The sequence below is a fragment of the Nerophis ophidion genome, linkage group LG13 (assembly GCF_033978795.1).
Source record: "Nerophis ophidion isolate RoL-2023_Sa linkage group LG13, RoL_Noph_v1.0, whole genome shotgun sequence".
Classification (NCBI taxonomy): Eukaryota; Metazoa; Chordata; class Actinopteri; order Syngnathiformes; family Syngnathidae; genus Nerophis; species Nerophis ophidion.
The window spans coordinates 61777639-61802134 of NC_084623.1; the positions used below are offsets into that span (position 1 = coordinate 61777639).

The 24496-nt window shown below is 40.5% G+C and overlaps 1 protein-coding gene across 1 annotated transcript in view; it reads right to left on the bottom strand.

The window, feature by feature from the left end:
* Nucleotides 1–21679, bottom strand: part of LOC133564845 (POU class 2 homeobox associating-factor 2-like) — a 26756-nt gene extending 5077 nt beyond the window's left edge. The window contains exons 1-2 of the mRNA XM_061919360.1: nucleotides 21476–21679; nucleotides 20948–21048 (exon numbers count right to left, since the gene is read on the bottom strand). Coding sequence (XP_061775344.1) covers nucleotides 20948–21048; nucleotides 21476–21530 — 156 coding nt within the window. The 5' untranslated portion in view covers nucleotides 21531–21679. The remainder of the gene's footprint in view (nucleotides 1–20947; nucleotides 21049–21475) is intronic.
* Nucleotides 21680–24496: the final 2817 nt, after the last annotated feature.

Below are 24496 nucleotides of genomic sequence, written 5' to 3' on the forward strand. Positions count from 1 at the left end.
AGAAAACATTCTAATGTTTTTACAGACTTAAATCAACAGGCTTTTTATACAACTTTAACACTTGATCAAACAGGCCTCTTTTCAGTTTTTACACTAGTTTATTCCAATATAACCTTTTTTATTAGACCATGCAACTAATAAACCTTTTAATTCTACATGCAGGTTTTTATCAAGGGACATAAATACATTGACATCATTTATTAGAGTACACAATAAACATAACATGCATGCCTTTTTTAATTCGACAATTAATAGGACACATTTTTATTCCATTTGAAAAATAATATAAGATGTTTTAATAAATTACATCATTTATATCACACATTTTAATTCAATTATACAATTACTATAACAGCCATATTTCATTATACTATACAATTATTATAACACGTTTAATTACAATATACATCTTTTCATTCAGTTATAAAAGGAAAATAGCATGTTTTTCTTCAATCATACATCACATGTTTGATGATTGGTAAAGATGTTGTATTACACAAAGATGTACACAAAGTTGTATTACACAAAGATGTACACAAAGTTGTATTACACAAAGATGTACACAAAGTTGTATTACACAAAGATGTACACAAAGTTGTATCACACAAAGATGTACACAAAGTTGTGTAATACAAAGATGTACACAAAGTTGTATTACACAAAGATGTACAGAAAGTTGTATTACACAAAGATGTACACAAAGTTGTATTACACAAAGATGTACACAAAGTTGTATTACACAAAGATGTACACAAAGTTGTATTACACAAAGATGTACACAAAGTTGTATTACACAAAGATGTACACAAAGTTGTATAACACAAAGATGTACACAAAGTTGTATCACACAAAGATGTACACAAAGTTGTATTACACAAAGATGTACACAACGTTGTATTACACAAAGATGTACACAAAGTTGTATTACACAAAGATGTACACAAAGTTGTATAACACAAAGATGTACACAAAGTTGTATCACACAAAGATGTACAGAAAGTTGTATTACACAAAGATGTACACAAAGTTGTATCACACAAAGATGTACACAAAGTTGTATTACACAAAGATGTACACAAAGTTGTATTACACAAAGATGTACACAAAGTTGTATAACACAAAGATGTACACAAAGTTGTATTACACAAAGATGTACACAAAGTTGTATTACACAAAGATGTACAGAAAGTTGTATTACACAAAGATGTACAGAAAGTTGTATTACACAAAGATGTACACAAAGTTGTATCACACAAAGATGTACACAAAGTTGTATTACACAAAGATGTACAGAAAGTTGTATTACACAAAGATGTACACGAAGTTGTATTACACAAAGATGTACAGAAAGTTGTATTACACAAAGATGTACACAAAGTTGTATTACACAAAGATGTACACAAAGTTGTATTACACAAAGATGTACACAAAGTTGTATAATACAAAGATGTACACAAAGTTGTATAATACAAAGATGTACACAAAGTTGTATTACACGAAGATGTACACAAAGTTGTATAATACAAAGATGTACACAGAGTTGTATTACACAAAGATGTACACAAAGTTGTATTACACGAAGATGTACACAAAGTTGTATAATACAAAGATGTACACAAAGTTGTATAATACAAAGATGTACACAAAGTTGTATAATACAAAGATGTACACAAAGTTGTATTACACGAAGATGTACACAAAGTTGTATAATACAAAGATGTACACAGAGTTGTATTACACAAAGATGTACACAAAGTTGTATTACACGAAGATGTACACAAAGTTGTATAATACAAAGATGTACACAAAGTTGTATAATACAAAGATGTACACAAAGTTGTATAATACAAAGATGTACACAAAGTTGTATAATACAAAGATGTACACAAAGTTGTATTACACGAAGATGTACACAAAGTTGTATAATACAAAGATGTACACAGAGTTGTATTACACAAAGATGTACACAAAGTTGTATTACACGAAGATGTACACAAAGTTGTATAATACAAAGATGTACACAAAGTTGTATAATACAAAGATGTACACAAAGTTGTATAATACAAAGATGTACACAAAGTTGTATAATACAAAGATGTACACAAAGTGTCAGAATGAGAGAGCAAACACAAAAAGTGGACAAGCAGCTCATGACGACAACGCCAAGCAAATTTTGAGGGCAGAATTTGAATGAGATTTGCCATGAAGACGACTTCCTCTTTTGCTTCATGAAGGACTCATGTCTCCCATAACAATGTGACCTCGGACTATGTTAGGACTCATGACAGGATGCAGTGTGTCTCCCATAACAATGTGACCTCGGACTATGTTAGGACTCATGACAGGATGCAGTGTGTCTCCCATAACAATGTGACCTCGGACTATGTTAGGACTCGTGACAGGATGCAGTGTGTCTCCCATAACAATGTGACCTCGGACTATGTTAGGACTCATGACAGGATGCAGTGTGTCTCCCATAACAATGTGACCTCGGACTATGTTAGGACTCATGACAGGATGCAGTGTGTCTCCCATAACAATGTGACCTCGGACTATGTTAGGACTCATGACAGGATGCAGTGTGTCTCCCATAACAATGTGACCTCGGACTATGTTAGGACTCGTGACAGGATGCAGTGTGTCTCCCATAACAATGTGACCTCGGACTATGTTAGGACTCATGACAGGATGCAGTGTGTCTCCCATAACAATGTGACCTCGGACTATGTTAGGACTCATGACAGGATGCAGTGTGTCTCCCATAACAATGTGACCTCGGACTATGTTAGGACTCATGACAGGATGCAGTGTGTCTCCCATAACAATGTGACCTCGGACTATGTTAGGACTCATGACAGGATGCAGTGTGTCTCCCATAACAATGTGACCTCGGACTATGTTAGGACTCATGACAGGATGCAGTGTGTCTCCCATAACAATGTGACCTCGGACTATGTTAGGACTCATGACAGGATGCAGTGTGTCTCCCATAACAATGTGACCTCGGACTATGTTAGGACTCATGACAGGATGCAGTGTGTCTCCCATAACAATGTGACCTCGGACTATGTTAGGACTCATGACAGGATGCAGTGTGTCTCCCATAACAATGTGACCTCGGACTATGTTAGGACTCATGACAGGATGCAGTGTGTCTCCCATAACAATGTGACCTCGGACTATGTCAGGACTCATGACAGGATGCAGTGTGTCTCCCTTAACAATGTGACCTCGGACTATGTTAGGACTCGTGACAGGATGCAGTGTGTCTCCCATAACAATGTGACCTCGGACTATGTTAGGACTCGTGACAGGATGCAGTGTGTCTCCCATAACAATGTGACCTCGGACTATGTTAGGACTCATGACAGGATGCAGTGTGTCTCCCATAACAATGTGACCTCGGACTATGTTAGGACTCATGACAGGATGCAGTGTGTCTCCCATAACAATGTGACCTCGGACTATGTTAGGACTCATGACAGGATGCAGTGTGTCTCCCATAACAATGTGACCTCGGACTATGTCAGGACTCATGACAGGATGCAGTGTGTCTCCCATAACAATGTGACCTCGGACTATGTTAGGGTAACGTGTGGAGTTCCCCAGGTTTCAGTCCTTGGCCCTGCACTCTTCAGCATCTACATGACATCATACATGTTAGCTTTCACGGCTATGATGATGACATCATACATGTTAGCTTTCACTGCTATGCTGATGACATCATACGGTGTTAGCTTTCACTGCTATGCTGATGACATCATACATGTTAGCTTTCACTGCTATGCTGATGACATCATACATGTTAGCTTTCACTGCTATGCTGATGACATCATACGGTGTTAGCTTTCACTGCTATGCTGATGACATCATACATGTTAGCTTTCACTGCTATGCTGATGACATCATACATGTTAGCTTTCACTGCTATGCTGATGACATCATACGGTGTTAGCTTTCACTGCTATGCTGATGACATCATACATGTTAGCTTTCACGGCTATGATGATGACATCATACATGTTAGCTTTCACTGCTATGCTGATGACATCATACATGTTAGCTTTCACTGCTATGCTGATGACATCATACATGTTAGCTTTCACTGCTATGCTGATGACATCATACATGTTAGCTTTCACTGCTATGCTGATGACATCATACATGTTAGCTTTCACTGCTATGCTGATGACATCATACATGTTAGCTTTCACTGCTATGCTGATGACATCATATATGTTAGCTTTCACTGCTATGCTGATGACATCATACATGTTAGCTTTCACTGCTATGCTGATGACATCATACATGTTAGCTTTCACTGCTATGCTGATGACATCATACATGTTAGCTTTCACTGCTATGCTGATGACATCATACATGTTAGCTTTCACTGCTATGATGATGACATCATACATGTTAGCTTTCACGGCTATGATGATGACATCATACGGTGTTAGCTTTCACTGCTATGCTGATGACATCATACATGTTAGCTTTCACTGCTATGCTGATGACATCATACATGTTAGCTTTCACGGCTATGATGATGACATCATACATGTTAGCTTTCACTGTTATGCTGATGACATCATACGGTGTTAGCTTTCACTGTTATGCTGATGACATCATACGGTGTTAGCTTTCACTGTTATGCTGATGACATCATACGGTGTTAGCTTTCACTGTTATGCTGATGACATCATACGGTGTTAGCTTTCACTGTTATGCTGATGACATCATACGGTGTTAGCTTTCACTGCTATGCTGATGACACCCAACTCTACATGCCCCTAAAGCTGACCAACACGCCGGATTGTAGTCAGCTGGAGGCGTGTCTTCATGAAATTAAACAATGGATGTCCGCTAACTTTTTGCAACTTAACGCCAAAAAAACAGAGATGATGATTATCGGTCCTGCTAGACACCGACCTCTATTTAATAATACAACTCTAACATTTGACAACCAAACAATTAAACAAGGCGACTCGGTAAAGAATCTGAGTATTATCTTACACCCGACTCTCTCCTTTGAGTCACACATTAAGAGTGTTACTAAAACAACTCTCTCCTTTGAGTCACACATTAAGAGTGTTACTAAAACAACTCTCTCCTTTGAGTCACACATTAGGAGCGTTACTAAAACAACTCTCTCCTTTGAGTCACACATTAAGAGTGTTACTAAAACAACTCTCTCCTTTGAGGCACACATTGAGAGTGTTACTAAAACAACTCTCTCCTTTGAGGCACACATTAGGAGCGTTACTAAAACAACCCTCTCCTTTGAGTCACACATTAAGAGTGTTACTAAAACAACTCTCTCCTTTGAGGCACACATTAGGAGCGTTACTAAAACAACCCTCTCCTTTGAGTCACACATTAAGAGTGTTACTAAAACAACTCTCTCCTTTGAGTCACACATTAAGAGTGTTACTAAAACAACTCTCTCCTTTGAGTCACACATTAAGAGTGTTACTAAAACAACTCTCTCCTTTGAGGCACACATTAGGAGCGTTACTAAAACAACTCTCTCCTTTGAGTCACACATTAAGAGTGTTACTAAAACAACTCTCTCCTTTGAGGCACACATTAGGAGCGTTACTAAAACAACTCTCTCCTTTGAGTCACACATTAGGAGCGTTACTAAAACAACTCTCTCCTTTGAGTCACACATTAAGAGTGTTACTAAAACAACTCTCTCCTTTGAGGCACACATTAGGAGTGTTATTAAAACAACTCTCTCCTTTGAGTCACACATTAAGAGTGTTACTAAAACAACTCTCTCCTTTGAGTCACACATTAAGAGTGTTACTAAAACAACTCTCTCCTTTGAGGCACACATTAGGAGCGTTACTAAAACAACTCTCTCCTTTGAGGCACACATTAGGAGCGTTACTAAAACAACTCTCTCCTTTGAGTCACACATTAGGAGCGTTACTAAAACAACTCTCTCCTTTGAGTCACACATTAAGAGTGTTACTAAAACAACTCTCTCCTTTGAGGCACACATTAGGAGTGTTATTAAAACAACTCTCTCCTTTGAGTCACACATTAAGAGTGTTACTAAAACAACTCTCTCCTTTGAGTCACACATTAAGAGTGTTACTAAAACAACTCTCTCCTTTGAGTCACACATTAAGAGTGTTACTAAAACAACTCTCTCCTTTGAGGCACACATTAAGAGTGTTACTAAAACAACTCTCTCCTTTGAGCCACACATTAAGAGTGTTACTAAAACAACTCTCTCCTTTGAGTCACACATTAAGAGTGTTACTAAAACAACTCTTTCCTTTGAGTCACACATTAAGAGTGTTACTAAAACAACTCTCTCCTTTGAGGCACACATTAGGAGCGTTACTAAAACAACCCTCTCCTTTGAGTCACACATTAAGAGTGTTACTAAAACAACTCTCTCCTTTGCGTCACACATTAAGAGTGTTACTAAAACAACTCTCTCCTTTGAGGCACACATTAGGAGCGTTACTAAAACAACCCTCTCCTTTGAGTCACACATTAAGAGTGTTACTAAAACAACTCTCTCCTTTGAGGCACACATTAGGAGCGTTACTAAAACAACTCTCTCCTTTGAGTCACACATTAGGAGCGTTACTAAAACAACTCTCTCCTTTGAGTCACACATTAAGAGTGTTACTAAAACAACTCTCTCCTTTGAGTCACACATTAGGAGTGTTACTAAAACAACTCTCTCCTTTGAGTCACACATTAAGAGTGTTACTAAAACAACTCTCTCCTTTGAGTCACACATTAAGAGTGTTACTAAAACAACTCTCTCCTTTGAGTCACACATTAGGAGTGTTACTAAAACAACTCTCTCCTTTGAGTCACACATTAAGAGTGTTACTAAAACAACTCTCTCCTTTGAGTCACACATTAAGAGTGTTACTAAAACAACTCTCTCCTTTGAGTCACACATTAAGAGTGTTACTAAAACAACTCTCTCCTTTGAGTCACACATTGAGAGTGTTACTAAAACAACTCTCTCCTTTGAGTCACACATTAAGAGTGTTACTAAAACAACTCTCTCCTTTGAGTCACACATTAAGAGTGTTACTAAAACAACTCTCTCCTTTGAGGCACACATTAAGAGTGTTACTAAAACAACTCTCTCCTTTGAGTCACACATTAAGAGTGTTACTAAAACAACTCTCTCCTTTGAGTCACACATTAAGAGTGTTACTAAAACAACTCTCTCCTTTGAGTCACACATGAAGAGTGTTATTAAAACAACTCTCTCCTTTGAGTCACACATTAAGAGTGTTACTAAAACAACTCTCTCCTTTGAGGCACACATTAGGAGCGTTACTAAAACAACCCTCTCCTTTGAGTCACACATTAAGAGTGTTACTAAAACAACTCTCTCCTTTGAGGCACACATTAGGAGCGTTACTAAAACAACTCTCTCCTTTGAGTCACACATTAGGAGCGTTACTAAAACAACTCTCTCCTTTGAGTCACACATTAAGAGTGTTACTAAAACAACTCTCTCCTTTGAGGCACACATTAGGAGTGTTACTAAAACAACTCTCTCCTTTGAGTCACACATTAAGAGTGTTACTAAAACAACTCTCTCCTTTGAGTCACACATTAAGAGTGTTACTACAACAACTCTCTCCTTTGAGTCAAACATTAAGAGTGTTACTAAAACAACTCTCTACTTTGAGTCAAAAATTAAGAGTGTTACTAAAACGGCCTTCTTTCATCTCCGTAATATCGCTAAAATTCGCTCTATTTTGTCCACTAACGACGCTGAGATCATTATCCATGCGTTTTTTACGTCTCGTCTCAATTACTGTAACCTATTATTTTGGGGTCTCCCCATGTCTAGCATTAAAAGATTACAGTTGGTACAAAATGCGGCTGCTAGATTTTTGACAAGAACAAGAAAGTTTGATCATATTACGCCTACACTGTGTATACCTTTATATGTATATATACATATATATATATATATATATATATATATATATATATATATATATATATATATATATATATATATATATATATACATATATAGACCAATACTGGCTCACCTGCACTGGCTTCCTGTGCACTTAAGATGTCACTTTAAGGTTTTACTACTTACTACGGAGTTTGAGTGGAACATAATGGTGGGAAGGAGGTGTCACGCCAAATTCCTTCCCCCCTACAAAAACCTTCCCCCCGGAAGAAATTTGCCGTGACAGCCCCTCTAATGTTTGAAGGACCCCAATGAGGGTGGAAGGCCCTTAAATCAGCCCACACAGCTGCCTGTTTTAAAAGCATTATAATTGGCTGATTGTCATTGAAATATAACGGTGAGAAAAAAATATTAGCATTGCAGCATGCTAACCTTTCAAGCTATTTTTGCTCTGCTAATTTTGCAGCTGTGACCCTTAAGAGTCATATAACTTGGTGGGCTGTCACGCCAAATTTCTTCCGAGGGGAAGGTTTTTGTAGGGGGAAGAAATTTGGTGTGACACCCCACCAAAGGGCCCTCTCTTCATTGACTGCTGCTGTTTGGACCGATACTGTTGCGACACTGATATCAAAGTGGATGCGCAAGGAAGACAACATCTGTCGAAATGGACATCTGTCAAAATGGACAACATCTGTCGAAAACTACGACATATGTCAAAATGGACAACATCTGTCGAAATGGACATCTGTCAAAATGGACAACATCTGTCGAAATGGACATCTGTCAAAATGGACAACATCTGTCGAAATGGACATCGGTCAAAATGGACAACATCTGTCGAAAACTGCGACATATGTCAAAATGGACAACATCTGTCAAAAAGGACATTTGTCAAAATGGACAATATCTGTCAAACAGGACAATATCTGTCGAAATGGACAACATCTGTCGAAATGGACATCTGTCAAAATGGACAACATCTGTCAAAAACTACGACATATGTCAAAATGGACAACATCTGTCGAAATGGACATCTGTCAAAATGGACAACATCTGTCGAAAACTACGACATATGTCAAAATGGACAACAGCTGTCGAAATGGACATCTCTCAAAATGGACAACATCTGTCGAAATGGACATCGGTCAAAATGGACAACATCTGTCGAAAACTGCGACATATGTCAAAATGGACAACATCTGTCAAAAAGGACAACATTTGTCAAAATGGACAATATCTGTCAAACAGGACAATATCTGTCGAAATGGACAACATCTGTCGAAATGGACATCTGTCAAAATGGACAACATCTGTCAAAAACTACGACATATGTCAAAATGGACAACATCTGTCGAAATGGACATCTGTCAAAATGGACAACATCTGTCGAAAACTACGACATATGTCAAAATGGACAACATCTGTCGAAAACTGCGACATATGTCAAAATGGACAACATCTGTCAAAAAGGACAACATTTGTCAAAATGGACAATATCTGTCAAACAGGACAATATCTGTCAAAATGGACAACATCTGTCGAAATTGACAAAATCTGTCGAAATGGACATCTTTCAAAAAGGACCTCATCTGTCGGTAACTACGACATATGTCAAAATGGACAACATCTGTCAAAATGGACAATATCTGTCAAACAGGACAATATCTGTCAAACAGGAAAACATCCGTCAAAGAGGACAATATGTGGCTCAAAGGACCACATTTGGCTCAAAAGACACCATGTGGCTAAAAGGACACCGTCTGGCTAAAAGGACAACATCTGTCAAAGAGGACAACATGTGACTGTAAGGACCACATCTGACTCAAAAGACAACATGACACTCAAAGGAAAACATGTGACTCAAAGAACAACATCTGGCTTAAAGGACAACATCTGGCTCAAAAGACAACATCTGGCTCAAAAGACAACATGTGACTCAAATGACAACATCTAACTCAAAAGACAACATCTGGCTCAAAAGACAACATGTGACTCAAATGACAACATCTGGCTCAAAAGACAACATGTGACTCGAAAGACAACATCTGGCTCAAAAGACAACATGTGACTCAAAGGACAACATCTGGCTCAAAAGACAACATGTGACTCGAAGGACAACATCTGGCTCAAAAGACAACATGTGACTCAAAGGACAACATCTGGCTCAAAAGACAACATGTGACTCAAAGGACAACATCTGGCTCAAAAGACAACATCTGGCTCAAAAGACAACATGTGACTCAAAGGACAACATCTGGCTCAAAAGACGACATGTCACTCGAAGGACAACATCTGGCTCAAAAGACAACATGTCACTCGAAGGACAACATCTGGCTCAAAAGACAACATGTGACTCAAAGGACAACATCTGGCTGAAAAGACAACATCTGGCTCAAAAGACAACATGTGACTTAAAGGACAACATCTGGCTCAAAGACAACATATGACTCAAAGGAGCACATCTGGCTCAAAAGACAACATGTGACTCAAAGGACAACATCTGGCTCAAAAGACAACATGTGACTCAAAGGACAACATCTGGCTCAAAAGACAACATGTGACTCAAAGGACAACATCTGGCTCAAAAGACAACATGTGACTCAAAGGACAACATCTGGCTCAAAAGACAACATATGACTCAAAGGACAACATCTGGCTCAAAAGACAACATCTGGCTCAAAAAACAACATGTGACTCAAAAGACAACATGTGACTCAAAGGACAACATGTGACTCAAAAGACAACATGTGACTCAAAGGACAACATGTGACTCAAAAGACAACATGTGACTCAAAGGACAACATGTGACTCAAAAGACAACATGTGACTCAAAGGACAACATGTGACTTAAAGGACAACATCTGGCTCAAAAGACAACATGTGACTCAAAGGACAACATGTGACTCAAAGGAAGACATCTGGCTCAAAAGATAACGTGTGACTCAAAAGACAACATGTGACTCAAAGGACAACATGTGACTCAAAGGACAACATCTGGCTCAAAAGACAACATGTGACTCAAAGGACAACATCTGGCTCAAAGGACAACATGTGACTCAAAAGACAACATGTGACTCAACGGAGCACATCTGGCTCAAAAGACAACATGTGACTCAAAGGACAACATCTGGCTCAAAAGACAACATCTGGCTCAAAAGACAACATGTGACTCAAATGACAAAATCTCGCTCAAAAGACAACATGTGACTCAAAGGACAACATCTGGCTCAAAAGACGACATGTCACTCGAAGGAAAACATGTGGCTCAAAGGACAACATGTGACTTAAAGGACAACATCTGGCTCAAAAGACAACATCTGGCTCAAAAGACAACATGTGACCCAAAGGACAACATCTGGCTCAAAAGACAACATGTGACTCAAAGGACAACATCTGGCTCAAAAGACAACATGTGACTCAAAAGACAACATGTGACTCAAAAGACAACATGTGACTCAAAGGACAACATGTGACTCAAAAGACAACATGTGACTCAAAGGACACCATGTGACTCAAAAGACAACATGTGACTCAAAAGACAACATGTGACTCAAAAGACAACATGTGACTCAAAAGACAACATGTGACTCAAAGGACAACATGTGACTTAAAGGACAACATGTGACTCAAAGGACAACATGTGACTCAAAAGACAACATGTGACTCAAAAGACAACATGTGGCTCAAAGGACAACATGTGACTTAAAGGACAACATCTGGCTCAAAAGACAACATCTGGCTCAAAAGACAACATGTGACCCAAAGGACAACATCTGGCTCAAAAGACAACATGTGACTCAAAGGACAACATCTGGCTCAAAAGACAACATGTGACTCAAAAGACAACATGTGACTCAAAAGACAACATGTGACTCAAAGGACCACATCTGGCTCAAAAGACAACATGTGACTCGAAGGACAACATCTGGCTCAAAAGACAACATCTGGCTCAAAAAACAACATGTGACTCAAAGGACAACATGTGACTCAAAGGACAACATCTGGCTCAAAAGACAACATCTGGCTCAAAAGACAACATGTGACTCAAAAGACAACATGTGACTTAAAGGACCACATCTGGCTCAAAAGACAACATGTGACTCAAAGGACAACATCTGGCTCAAAAGACAACATGTGACTCAAAGGACAACATCTGGCTCAAAAGACAACATGTGACTCAAAGGACAACATCTGGCTCAAAAGACAACATATGACTCAAAGGACAACATCTGGCTCAAAAGACAACATCTGGCTCAAAAAACAACATGTGACTCAAAAGACAACATGTGACTCAAAGGACAACATGTGACTCAAAAGACAACATGTGACTCAAAGGACAACATGTGACTCAAAAGACAACATGTGACTCAAAGGACAACATGTGACTCAAAAGACAACATGTGACTCAAAGGACAACATGTGACTTAAAGGACAACATCTGGCTCAAAAGACAACATGTGACTCAAAGGACAACATGTGACTCAAAGGAAGACATCTGGCTCAAAAGATAACGTGTGACTCAAAAGACAACATGTGACTCAAAGGACAACATGTGACTCAAAGGACAACATCTGGCTCAAAAGACAACATGTGACTCAAAGGACAACATCTGGCTCAAAGGACAACATGTGACTCAAAAGACAACATGTGACTCAACGGAGCACATCTGGCTCAAAAGACAACATGTGACTCAAAGGACAACATCTGGCTCAAAAGACAACATCTGGCTCAAAAGACAACATGTGACTCAAATGACAAAATCTCGCTCAAAAGACAACATGTGACTCAAAGGACAACATCTGGCTCAAAAGACGACATGTCACTCGAAGGAAAACATGTGGCTCAAAGGACAACATGTGACTTAAAGGACAACATCTGGCTCAAAAGACAACATCTGGCTCAAAAGACAACATGTGACCCAAAGGACAACATCTGGCTCAAAAGACAACATGTGACTCAAAGGACAACATCTGGCTCAAAAGACAACATGTGACTCAAAAGACAACATGTGACTCAAAAGACAACATGTGACTCAAAGGACAACATGTGACTCAAAAGACAACATGTGACTCAAAGGACACCATGTGACTCAAAAGACAACATGTGACTCAAAAGACAACATGTGACTCAAAAGACAACATGTGACTCAAAAGACAACATGTGACTCAAAGGACAACATGTGACTTAAAGGACAACATGTGACTCAAAGGACAACATGTGACTCAAAAGACAACATGTGACTCAAAAGACAACATGTGGCTCAAAGGACAACATGTGACTTAAAGGACAACATCTGGCTCAAAAGACAACATGTGACCCAAAGGACAACATCTGGCTCAAAAGACAACATGTGACTCAAAGGACAACATCTGGCTCAAAAGACAACATGTGACTCAAAAGACAACATGTGACTCAAAAGACAACATGTGACTCAAAGGACCACATCTGGCTCAAAAGACAACATGTGACTCGAAGGACAACATCTGGCTCAAAAGACAACATCTGGCTCAAAAAACAACATGTGACTCAAAGGACAACATGTGACTCAAAGGACAACATCTGGCTCAAAAGACAACATCTGGCTCAAAAGACAACATGTGACTCAAAAGACAACATGTGACTTAAAGGACCACATCTGGCTCAAAGGACAACATGTGACTCAAAGGACAACATCTGGCTCAAAAGACAACATCTGGCTCAAAAGACAACATGTGACTCAAAAGACAACATGTGACTCAAAGGACAACATGTGACTCAAAAGACAACATGTGACTCAAAGGACAACATGTGACTTAAAGGACAACATCTGGCTCAAAAGACAACATGTGACTCAAAGGACAACATGTGACTCAAAGGAAGACATCTGGCTCAAAAGATAACATGTGACTCAAAAGACAACATGTGACTCAAAAGACAACATGTGACTCAAAGGACAACATGTGACTCAAAAGACAACATGTGACTCAAAGGACAACATGTGACTTAAAGGACAACATCTGGCTCAAAAGACAACATGTGACTCAAAGGACAACATGTGACTCAAAGGAAGACATCTGGCTCAAAAGATAACATGTGACTCAAAGGACAACATGTGACTCAAAGGACAACATGTAACTCAAAGGACAACATCTGGCTCAAAAGACAACATATGACTCAAAGGAGCACATCTGGCTCAAAAGACAACATGTGACTCAAAGGAGCACATCTGGCTCAAAAGACAACATGTGACTCAAAGGACAACATCTGGCTCAAAAGACAACATCTGGCTCAAAAAACAACATGTGACTCAAAAGACAACATGTGACTCAAAAGACAACATGTAACTCAAAGGACAACATCTGGCTCAAAAGACAACATATGACTCAAAGGAGCACATCTGGCTCAAAAGACAACATGTGACTCAAAGGAGCACATCTGGCTCAAAAGACAACATGTGACTCAAAGGACAACATCTGGCTCAAAAGACAACATCTGGCTCAAAAAACAACATGTGACTCAAAAGACAACATGTGACTCAAAAGACAACATGTGACTCAAAGGACAACATGTGACTCAAAGGACAACATGTGACTCAAAAGACAACATGTGACTCAAAAGACAACATGTGACTCAAAAGACAACATGTGACTCAAAAGACAACATGTGACTCAAAGGACAACATGTGACTCAAAGGACAACATGTGACTCAAAAGACAACATGTGACTCAAAGGACAACATGTGACTCAAAAGACAACATGTGACTCAAAGGACAACATGTGACTCAAAGGACAACATGTGACTCAAAGGACAACATCTGGCTCAAAAGACAACATATGACTCAAAGGACCACATCTGGCTCAAAAGACAACATATGACTCAAAGGACCACATCTGGCTCAAAAGACAACATGTGACTCAAAGGAGCACATCTGGCTCAAAAGACAACGAGTGACTCAAAGGACAACATCTGGCTCAAAAGACAAAATCTGGCTCAAAAAACATGTGACTCAAAAGACAACATGTGACTCAAAGGACAACATGTGACTCAAACGACAACATGTGACTCAAAAGACAACTTGTGACTCAAAAGACAACATGTGACTCAAAAGACAACATGTGACTCAAAGGACAACATGTGACTCAAAGAACAACATGTGACTCAAAGAACAACATGTGACGAAAAGGACAACATGTGACTCAAAAGACAACATGTGACTCAAAAGACAACATGTGACTCAAAAAACAACATGTGACTCAAAAGACAACATGTGACTCAAAAGACAACATGTGACTCAAAGAACAACATGTGACTCAAAAGACAACATGTGACTCAAAAGACAACATGTGACTCAAAGGACAACATGTGACTCAAAGGAGCACACAATGCCCAGAAGTCAAACCAAGAGGTCATCATGAAACAGACTAGGACATACAGGAACAAAAGTAACACCAACTCCATCCATCCATCCATCCATTTTATACCACTTGTCCTTTTGGGGGTAGCGGGGGTGCTGGAGCCTATCTCAATTGCAGGGGTAAGGCGGGGTAGAACCTGGACAAGAAAGGTGGGGTAGACCCTGAACAAGGAAGGCGGAGTAGACCCTGGAAAAGGAAGGGGAGAGTACACCCTGGACAAGGAAGTTGGGGGTACACCCTGGACAAGGAAGGGTAGAGTATACCCTGGACAAGGAAGGGAAGAGTACACCCTGGACAAGGAAGTTGGGGGTACATCCTGGACAAGGAAGGGGAGAGTACACCCTGGACAAGGAAGTTGGGGGTACATCCTGGACAAGGAAGGGGAAAGTACACCCTGGACAAGGAAGGGAAGAGTACACCCTGGACAAGGAAGGGAAGAGTACACCCTGGAAAAGGAAGGGGAGAGTACACCCTGGACAAGGAAGTTGGGGGTACACCCTGGACAAGGAAGGGTAGAGTATACCCTGGACAAGGAAGGGAAGAGTACACCCTGGACAAGGAAGTTGGGGGTACATCCTGGACAAGGAAGGGGAGAGTACACCCTGGACAAGGAAGTTGGGGGTACATCCTGGACAAGGAAGGGGAAAGTACACCCTGGACAAGGAAGGGAAGAGTACACCCTGGACAAGGAAGGGAAGAGTACACCCTGGACAAGGAAGGGAAGAGTACACCCTGGACAAGGAAGTTGGGGGTACATCCTGGACAAGGAAGGGGAGAGTACACCCTGGACAAGGAAGGGAAGAGTACACCCTGGACAAGGAAGTTGGGGGTACATCCTGGACAAGGAAGGGTAGAGTACACCCTGGACAAGGAAGTTGGGGGTACATCCTGGACAAGGAAGGGTAGAGTACACCCTGGACAAGGAAGGGAAGAGTACACCCTGGACAAGGAAGTTGGGGGTACATCCTGGACAAGGAAGGGGAGAGTACACCCTGGACAAGGAAGTTGGGGGTACACCCTGGACAAGGAAGGGGAGAGTACACCCTGGACAAGGAAGGGAAGAGTACACCCTGGACAAGGAAGTTGGGGGTACACCCTGGACAAGGAAGGGGAGAGTACACCCTGGACAAGGAAGGGAAGAGTACACCCTGGACAAGGAAGTTGGGGATACACCCCGGATAAGGAAAGTGGGGTACATCCTGGACAAGGAAGGGTAGAGTACACCCTGGACAAGGAAGTTGGGGGTACACCCTGGACAAGGAAGGGTAGAGTACACCCTGGACAAGGAAGGGAAGAGTACACCCTGGACAAGGAAGTTGGGGATACACCCCGGATAAGGAAAGTGGGGTACATCCTGGAGAAGTTTCCAACTCATAGTAGTGCCATAAAAGTTCCTGGTGAGAAAACCTGTTATGTTGCGCACATGAATGTGAAACCATAATTATGGACTCTTGTCACAGCGCTTATGGGTGGAGAGTTTTGGAAGATGGCTCTCATTTGTCCTGCTTCTTCCACAAAGTATGATCAAATGTGACAAGCTACATAATGTTTCATATTTGTCAAGATACTTCCGCAGAGATGTTGTCATGTGTCACCTTGTAGATTGTTATGACGTCACCACCAGCCAGTATTGCCCAGGCTTGTTGTCATGAGTCACCTTGTAGATTGTTATGACGTCACCACCAGCCAGTATTGCCCAGGCTTGTTGTCATGTGTCACCTTGTAGATTGTTATGACGTCACCACCAGCCAGTATTGCCCAGGCTTGTTGTCATGAGTCACCTTGTAGATTGTTATGACGTCACCACCAGCCAGTATTGCCCAGGCTTGTTGTCATGAGTCACCTTGTAGATTGTTATGACGTCACCACCAGCCAGTATTGCCCAGGCTTGTTGTCATGAGTCACCTTGTAGATTGTTATGACGTCACCACCAGCCAGTATTGCCCAGGCTTGTTGTCATGTGTCACCTTGTAGATTGTTATGACGTCATCACCAGCCAGTATTGCCCAGGCTTGTTGTCATGTGTCACCTTGTAGATTGTTATGACGTCACCACCAGCCAGTATTGCCCAGGCTTGTTGTCATGTGTCACCTTGTTGATTGTTATGACGTCACCACCAGCCAGTATTGCCCAGGCTTGTTGTCATGTGTCACCTTGTAGATTGTTATGACGTCACCACCAGCCAGTATTGCCCAGGCTTGTTGTCATGTGTCACCTTGTAGATTGTTATGACGTCACCACCAGCCAGTATTGCCCAGGCTTGTTGTCATGTGTCACCTTGTAGATTGTTATGACGTCACCACCAGCCAGTATTGCCCAGGCTTGTTGTCATGTGTCACCTTGTAGATTGTTATGACGTCACCACCAGCCAGTATTGCCCAGGCTTGTTGTCATGTGTCACCTTGTAGATTGTTATGACGTCACCACCAGCCAGTATTGCCCAGGCTTGTTGTCATGAGTCACCTTGTAGATTGTTATGACGTCACCACCAGCCAGTATTTCCCAGGCTTGTTGTCACGTGTCACCTTGTAGATTGTTATGACGTCACTACCAGCCAGTATTGCCCAGGCTTGTTGTCATGTGTCACCTTGTAGATTGTTATGACGTCACCACCAGCCAGTATTACCCAGGCTTGTTGTCATGTGTCACCTTGTAGATTGTTATGACGTCACCACCAGCCAGTATTGCCCAGGCTTGTTGTCATGTGTCACCTTGTAGATTGTTATGACGTCACCACCAGCCTGTATTGCCCAGGCTGGAGTCGAGCGGACTCCATCACTGTATCGGCGGTACTGGTGATGATTTTTTTTTCCATGGGACAGAATAAAAAAAAAACAGGACCAGGAAGACGTTGAAACTGAAAAAGATCAAACAGGATTTGCAGCGGCCACCCAGCTCCCCCCCGCTGGCTTTGGGGACACTTGGTCTGGTGACCCTCCCACCACTTTAATCTTTGTTTTTATGGCTATCTGCAATCCAGCCCTTAAAGGGGAACATTATCACAATTTCAAAAGGGTTAAAAACAATAAAAATCAGTTCCCAGTGGCTTGTTGTATTTCTTGAAGTTTTTTTCAAAATTTTACCGGTCCCAGAATATGCTTGAATAAAGCTTTAAAGTGCCTTATTTTCGCTATCTTGGAAACCACTGTCCATTTCCCTGTGTCGTCATACAGTGCTGCCAATACAAACAACATGGCGGTTACCACAGCAAGATATAGCGACATTAGCTCGGATTCAGACTCGGATTTCAGCGGTTTAAGCGATTCAACAGATTACGCATGTATTGAAACAGATGGTCGGAGTATGGAGGCAGATAGCGAAAATGAAATTGAAGAAGAAATTGAAGCTATTGAGCGAATAGCTATTGAAGCTATTCGGCCATAGCGTGGGTGTACCTAATGAAGTGGCCCATAGCATGGCTGCCTTATTAGCATCGCCGGTAAAATGTGTGGACCAAACAATCAGGACTTTCGCGTCTTGTGACACTGGAGCAACTTAAATCCGTCGATTGGTAAGTGTTTGTTTCGCATTAAATGTGGGTATCTAGTTTCAAATGTACATACAGCTAGCGTAAATAGCATGTTAGCATCGATTAGCTGGCAGTCATGCCGTGACCAAATATGTCTGATTAGCACATAAGTCAACAACATCCACAAAACTCACCTTTGTGATTTGGTTGACTTAATGGTTGCAAATGCATCTGCAGGTTATCCATACATCTCTGTGCCATGTCTGTCTTAGCATCGCCGCTCAAATGTGGAGACACTCTGGCACATTCAATGGGGGTCTGGCGGCAGACACTTTGGCATCTTGGGGCCAGTGGTGCAACTTGAATCCCTCCCTGTTAGTGTTGTTACACCCTCTGACAACACACCCACCAGGCATGATGTCTCCAAGGTTCCAAAAAATAGTCGAAAAAGCGGAAAATAACAGAGCTGAGAGCCGGTGTTTGTAATGTGAAAATGAAAATGGTGGGTGTGTTACCTCGGTGACGTCACGTTCTGACGTCATCGCTAAAAGACCGATAAACAGAAAGGCGTTTAATTTGCCAAAATTCACCCATTTAGAGTTCGGAAATGGGTTAAAAAAATACATGGTCTTTTTTCTGCAACATCAAGGTATATATTGACGCTTACATAGGTGTGCTGATAATGTTCCCCTTTAAGGGGTGTGTTGTCATTGTCCGTGGCCTGGGTTGTGTTGTGATCTTATTATACTTATATGATTAGTGCATCGTCTATTTCTATTTCTCTTTAGTTTTCTTCCTTGCCGTGCGCTCTGAGTTACTGACTAGCTGCTCCTGATCACTAATCAGAAAAGTATTTATAGCACTCAGCCTGGCAGTCTTGTTTGCTGTACGCAACTGTTTGTGTTTGTTTTGTTTGAAAAGAAATCATTGTCCGTCCTCGCTGCATCCCGGGGACACGACCACCACCTTCCTAACATCATGGCTACAATGAGCAAGATACTGCATGTTACTGATAAAGCATGTTCCCCAAGGTCAAGTCCTCACCTCATCGCTGGGCCAGTACTCACATTAACTCATTAATACAATATTTCTAATATGAAAACACTTATTTAAGTGCGTATTTGTTTGCGTCTTGAGCCAGAATAAGTGCAGCCTCTCACTAATGAGCGCACCTTCAGTGGTAACAAAGACAAGTGGTGTCAATGTAGATGCCCCCCAGGTCTAAAAAGCCCATAAAAAGTGGCAATGTGTCTTGCATGTTTGAAAACCAACAAAATACTGCAAGTATGACAACATGAATGTGCAGTATTTAAGTCTTTCCGTGATGACGCCCCCTACAGTCCACACATTTAAAAAATGCACCACTTTAAAATTGTGCACGCAGTCTTAGTAAATCATACGCCCACTAATATGACACACTATTTTATAGATGGCACACGTGGTGTTTGGGTCTTACTGAATCCGGCCCTAAGTCTCTAGACGTGAATCAGCTCGAACCTCCCGTCAAGAAAGGAGATCCATATTTAACTGCAGACCAGGACAGATCTGAGACAATTTCAGTGGTTTGAGTTGTGATTTAGTCTAGAGGTAGGACTTTAAAAAGACTGATCCATTCGGGCTAAGTCAAAGATGAATGGGTGTCTTTCTTGTGCAAGGTGAGGTGAAAAGCCAAGCCTGACTGCCAGCGAGACAAGGTGTTGTGCTACGTTTCTGAGGCAACAATAGAGGGGTTGTCTGTGGCCATGGCATGGTGGAGGACAATAGTGGCTGGCAGGTGTGTGGGGATCAAACTTTGCATAGGCAACCTCCTCCGCACTCGTTCACTGTCCAGCCGGCGCCCTCTTCCACCACACGCAAGGTTTTTGGAAAGCCCAGCGGGTATTCTATTAGCGCTCTTTTGTCAGGGTGGGACTGAGCCCTTTGTCAGCCTCTCTGCACCATGTTCAGCTATTTAGAGATTGGATTTGCAAAAGCTTTCCTAAGCAAAGAAAGTCGGGGTGATTACAGCCCAACAATGGATCGACCGCAGATCATTAGTCTGCAACGTCAACAGAAGAAGAAGGATCAACCAGCAGACTGTCAACTGTGGCTACCAGGTTTTGTCAGGGGTAAAAAAAGAAGCGGGGACAGACAAGAAGGGACAAAGCAAACGTAGCGCTTACACTGTATCGAGGTCCGTTGGTCTGTCGGGATCGCTTCTCCGCCAGCAGGTCTTTGACTGTGTGCTTGACTCGAACGCCCTGGTACACTCTCTTGGAATATTCTACATGGGACAGAAAAACCCTTTCACCCTTGCACGGTACAAATGTCACACATGTTCCTGGTGGCACACCTTTACTTCACCACTTTGGGGAAACTGTTGGGCTTGGTGTGAAATTGTGTTTCTGTCAATAATCAGCTAACAAACTGCGTTTAGTCTCCATGAAAAGGACATCAAAGTGTTTGACATTTGAATATTGCGTGTGGTCAGACATATTGTATTTCATGACTAGTACTCCATGACGTACTTTCATTAATAGTTGGAATGTATAAACATTTTAGATCACATTCAGACAACAATTTAAAACACTGAATGTCCAAGAAGATTTTTTACCACTTGCTGGAAGTCTGTTTATGATATTAGAACAAATTGAGGATAACAAAACCTATCTCTTAAACATTGTTCTGTCTTGAAAATCAAAGTTTCTTACCGCTGTCCATGTTGGTGTTGATCAGCCCAACGCATACACGCACACACACACACATACACAAACAGACACACACACACACACACACACACAGTAGTGTGTGTAGTGATGCTGTATTTGCCTCCAGTAGGTCTATCCAGTGTGGGCCAGCCGACGCTCGCTGGAGTTTGAACCAGGAGGGCAGGGACTCTGCAACCTGGCCTCACTCCGTCTTTTCAGACATTTGTTTAAATGCAAATGTTTGCTCAGAACGTTTTTTGGACTATTTGCATCCGCACTCAAGATTTGCTGTCATAAACATTGTTTGTGCTGAGATACCCGCCTTCAGAACACAATCATCATGAACAAAATATGGATGAATGTTTACCAAATGTTGCATTATCCCACTTTCATAATATTTGCAAACAATATTTTACTATTCAGTCCTCATACTGATTGTGTACTTTCACAATAAAATGAACAAACATCATGACCACAACACAAACAAACATTTAAACAAACATCGTTGACCTTTTTCAAATGACAAACATCATGACCCCAACACAAACAAACATTTGCACACACATTGTTGACCTTTTTCAAATGACAAACATCATGACCCCAACACAAACAAACATTTGCACAAACATTGTTGACCTTTTTCAAATGACAAACATCATGACCCCAACACAAACAAACATTTGCACAAACATTGTTGACCTTTTTCAAATGACAAACATCATGACCCCAACACAAACAAACATTTGCACAAACATTGTTGACCTTTTTCAAATGACAAACATCATGACCCCAACACAAACAAACATTTGCACAAACATTGTTGACCTTTTTCAAATGACAGACGTTACACACACATTGTTGACCTTTTTCAAATGACAAATATTACACAAACATTGTTGACCTTTTTCAAATGACAAACATCATGACCCCAACACAAACAAACATTTACACACACATTGTTGACCTTTTTCAAATGACAAACATCATGACCCCAACACAAACAAACATTTACACACACATTGTTGACCTTTTTCAAATGACAAACATCATGACCCCAACACAAACAAACATTTACACACACATTGTTGACCTTTTTCAAATGACAAACATCATGACCCCAACACGAACAAACATTTACACACACATTGTTGACCTTTTTCAAATGACAAACATCATGACCCCAACACAAACAAACATTTGCACAAACATTGTTGACCTTTTTCAAATGACAGACATTACACACACATTGTTGACCTTTTTCAAATGACAAACATTACACAAACATTGTTGACCTTTTTCAAATGACAAACATCATGACCCCAACACAAACAAAGATTTACACACACATTGTTGACCTTTTTCAAATGACAAACATCATGACCCCAACACAAACAAAGATTTACACACACATTGTTGACCTTTTTCAAATGACAAACATCATGACCCCAACACGAACAAACATTTACACACACATTGTTGACCTTTTTCAAATGACAAACATCATGACCCCAACACAAACAAACATTTGCACAAACATTGTTGACCTTTTTCAAATGACAGACATTACACACACATTGTTGACCTTTTTCAAATGACAAACATTACACAAACATTGTTGACCTTTTTCAAATGACAAACATCATGACCCCAACACAAACAAAGATTTACACACACATTGTTGACCTTTTTCAAATGACAAACATCATGACCCCAACACAAACAAACATTTACACAAACATTGTTGACCTTATTCAAATGACAAACATCATGACCCCAACACAAACAAACATTTACACAAACATTGTTGACCTTATTCAAATGACAAACATCATGACCCCAACACAAACAAACATTTACACAAACATTGTTGACCTTTTTCAAATGACAAACATCATGACCCCAACACAAACAAACATTTACACAAACATTGTTGACCTTATTCAAATGACAAACATCATGACCCCAACACAAACAAACATTTACACAAACATTGTTGACCTTTTTCAAATGACAAACATCATGACCCCAACACAAACAAACATTTACACAAACATCGTTGACCTTATTCAAATGACAAACATGATGACCCCAACACAAACAAACATTTAGACACACATTGTTGACCTTTTTCAAATGACAAACATCATGACCCCAACACAAACAAACATTTACACAAACATTGTTGACCTTATTCAAATGACAAACATCATGACCCCAACACAAACAAACATTTACACACACATTGTTGACATTTTTCAAATGACAAACATCATGACCCCAACACAAACAAACATTTACACAAACATTGTTGACCTTATTCAAATGACAAACATCATGACCCCAACACAAACAAACATTTAAACAAACATCGTTGACCTTTTTCAAATGACAAACATCATGACCCCAACACAAACAAACATTTGCACACACATTGTTGACCTTTTTCAAATGACAAACATCATGACCCCAACACAAACAAACATTTGCACAAACATTGTTGACCTTTTTCAAATGACAAACATCATGACCCCAACACAAACAAACATTTGCACAAACATTGTTGACCTTTTTCAAATGACAGACGTTACACACACATTGTTGACCTTTTTCAAATGACAAATATTACACAAACATTGTTGACCTTTTTCAAATGACAAACATCATGACCCCAACACAAACAAACATTTACACACACATTGTTGACCTTTTTCAAATGACAAACATCATGACCCCAACACAAACAAACATTTACACACACATTGTTGACCTTTTTCAAATGACAAACATCATGACCCCAACACGAACAAACATTTACACACACATTGTTGACCTTTTTCAAATGACAAACATTACACAAACATTGTTGACCTTTTTCAAATGACAAACATCATGACCCCAACACAAACAAAGATTTACACACACATTGTTGACCTTTTTCAAATGACAAACATCATGACCCCAACACAAACAAACATTTACACACACATTGTTGACATTTTTCAAATGACAAACATCATGACCCCA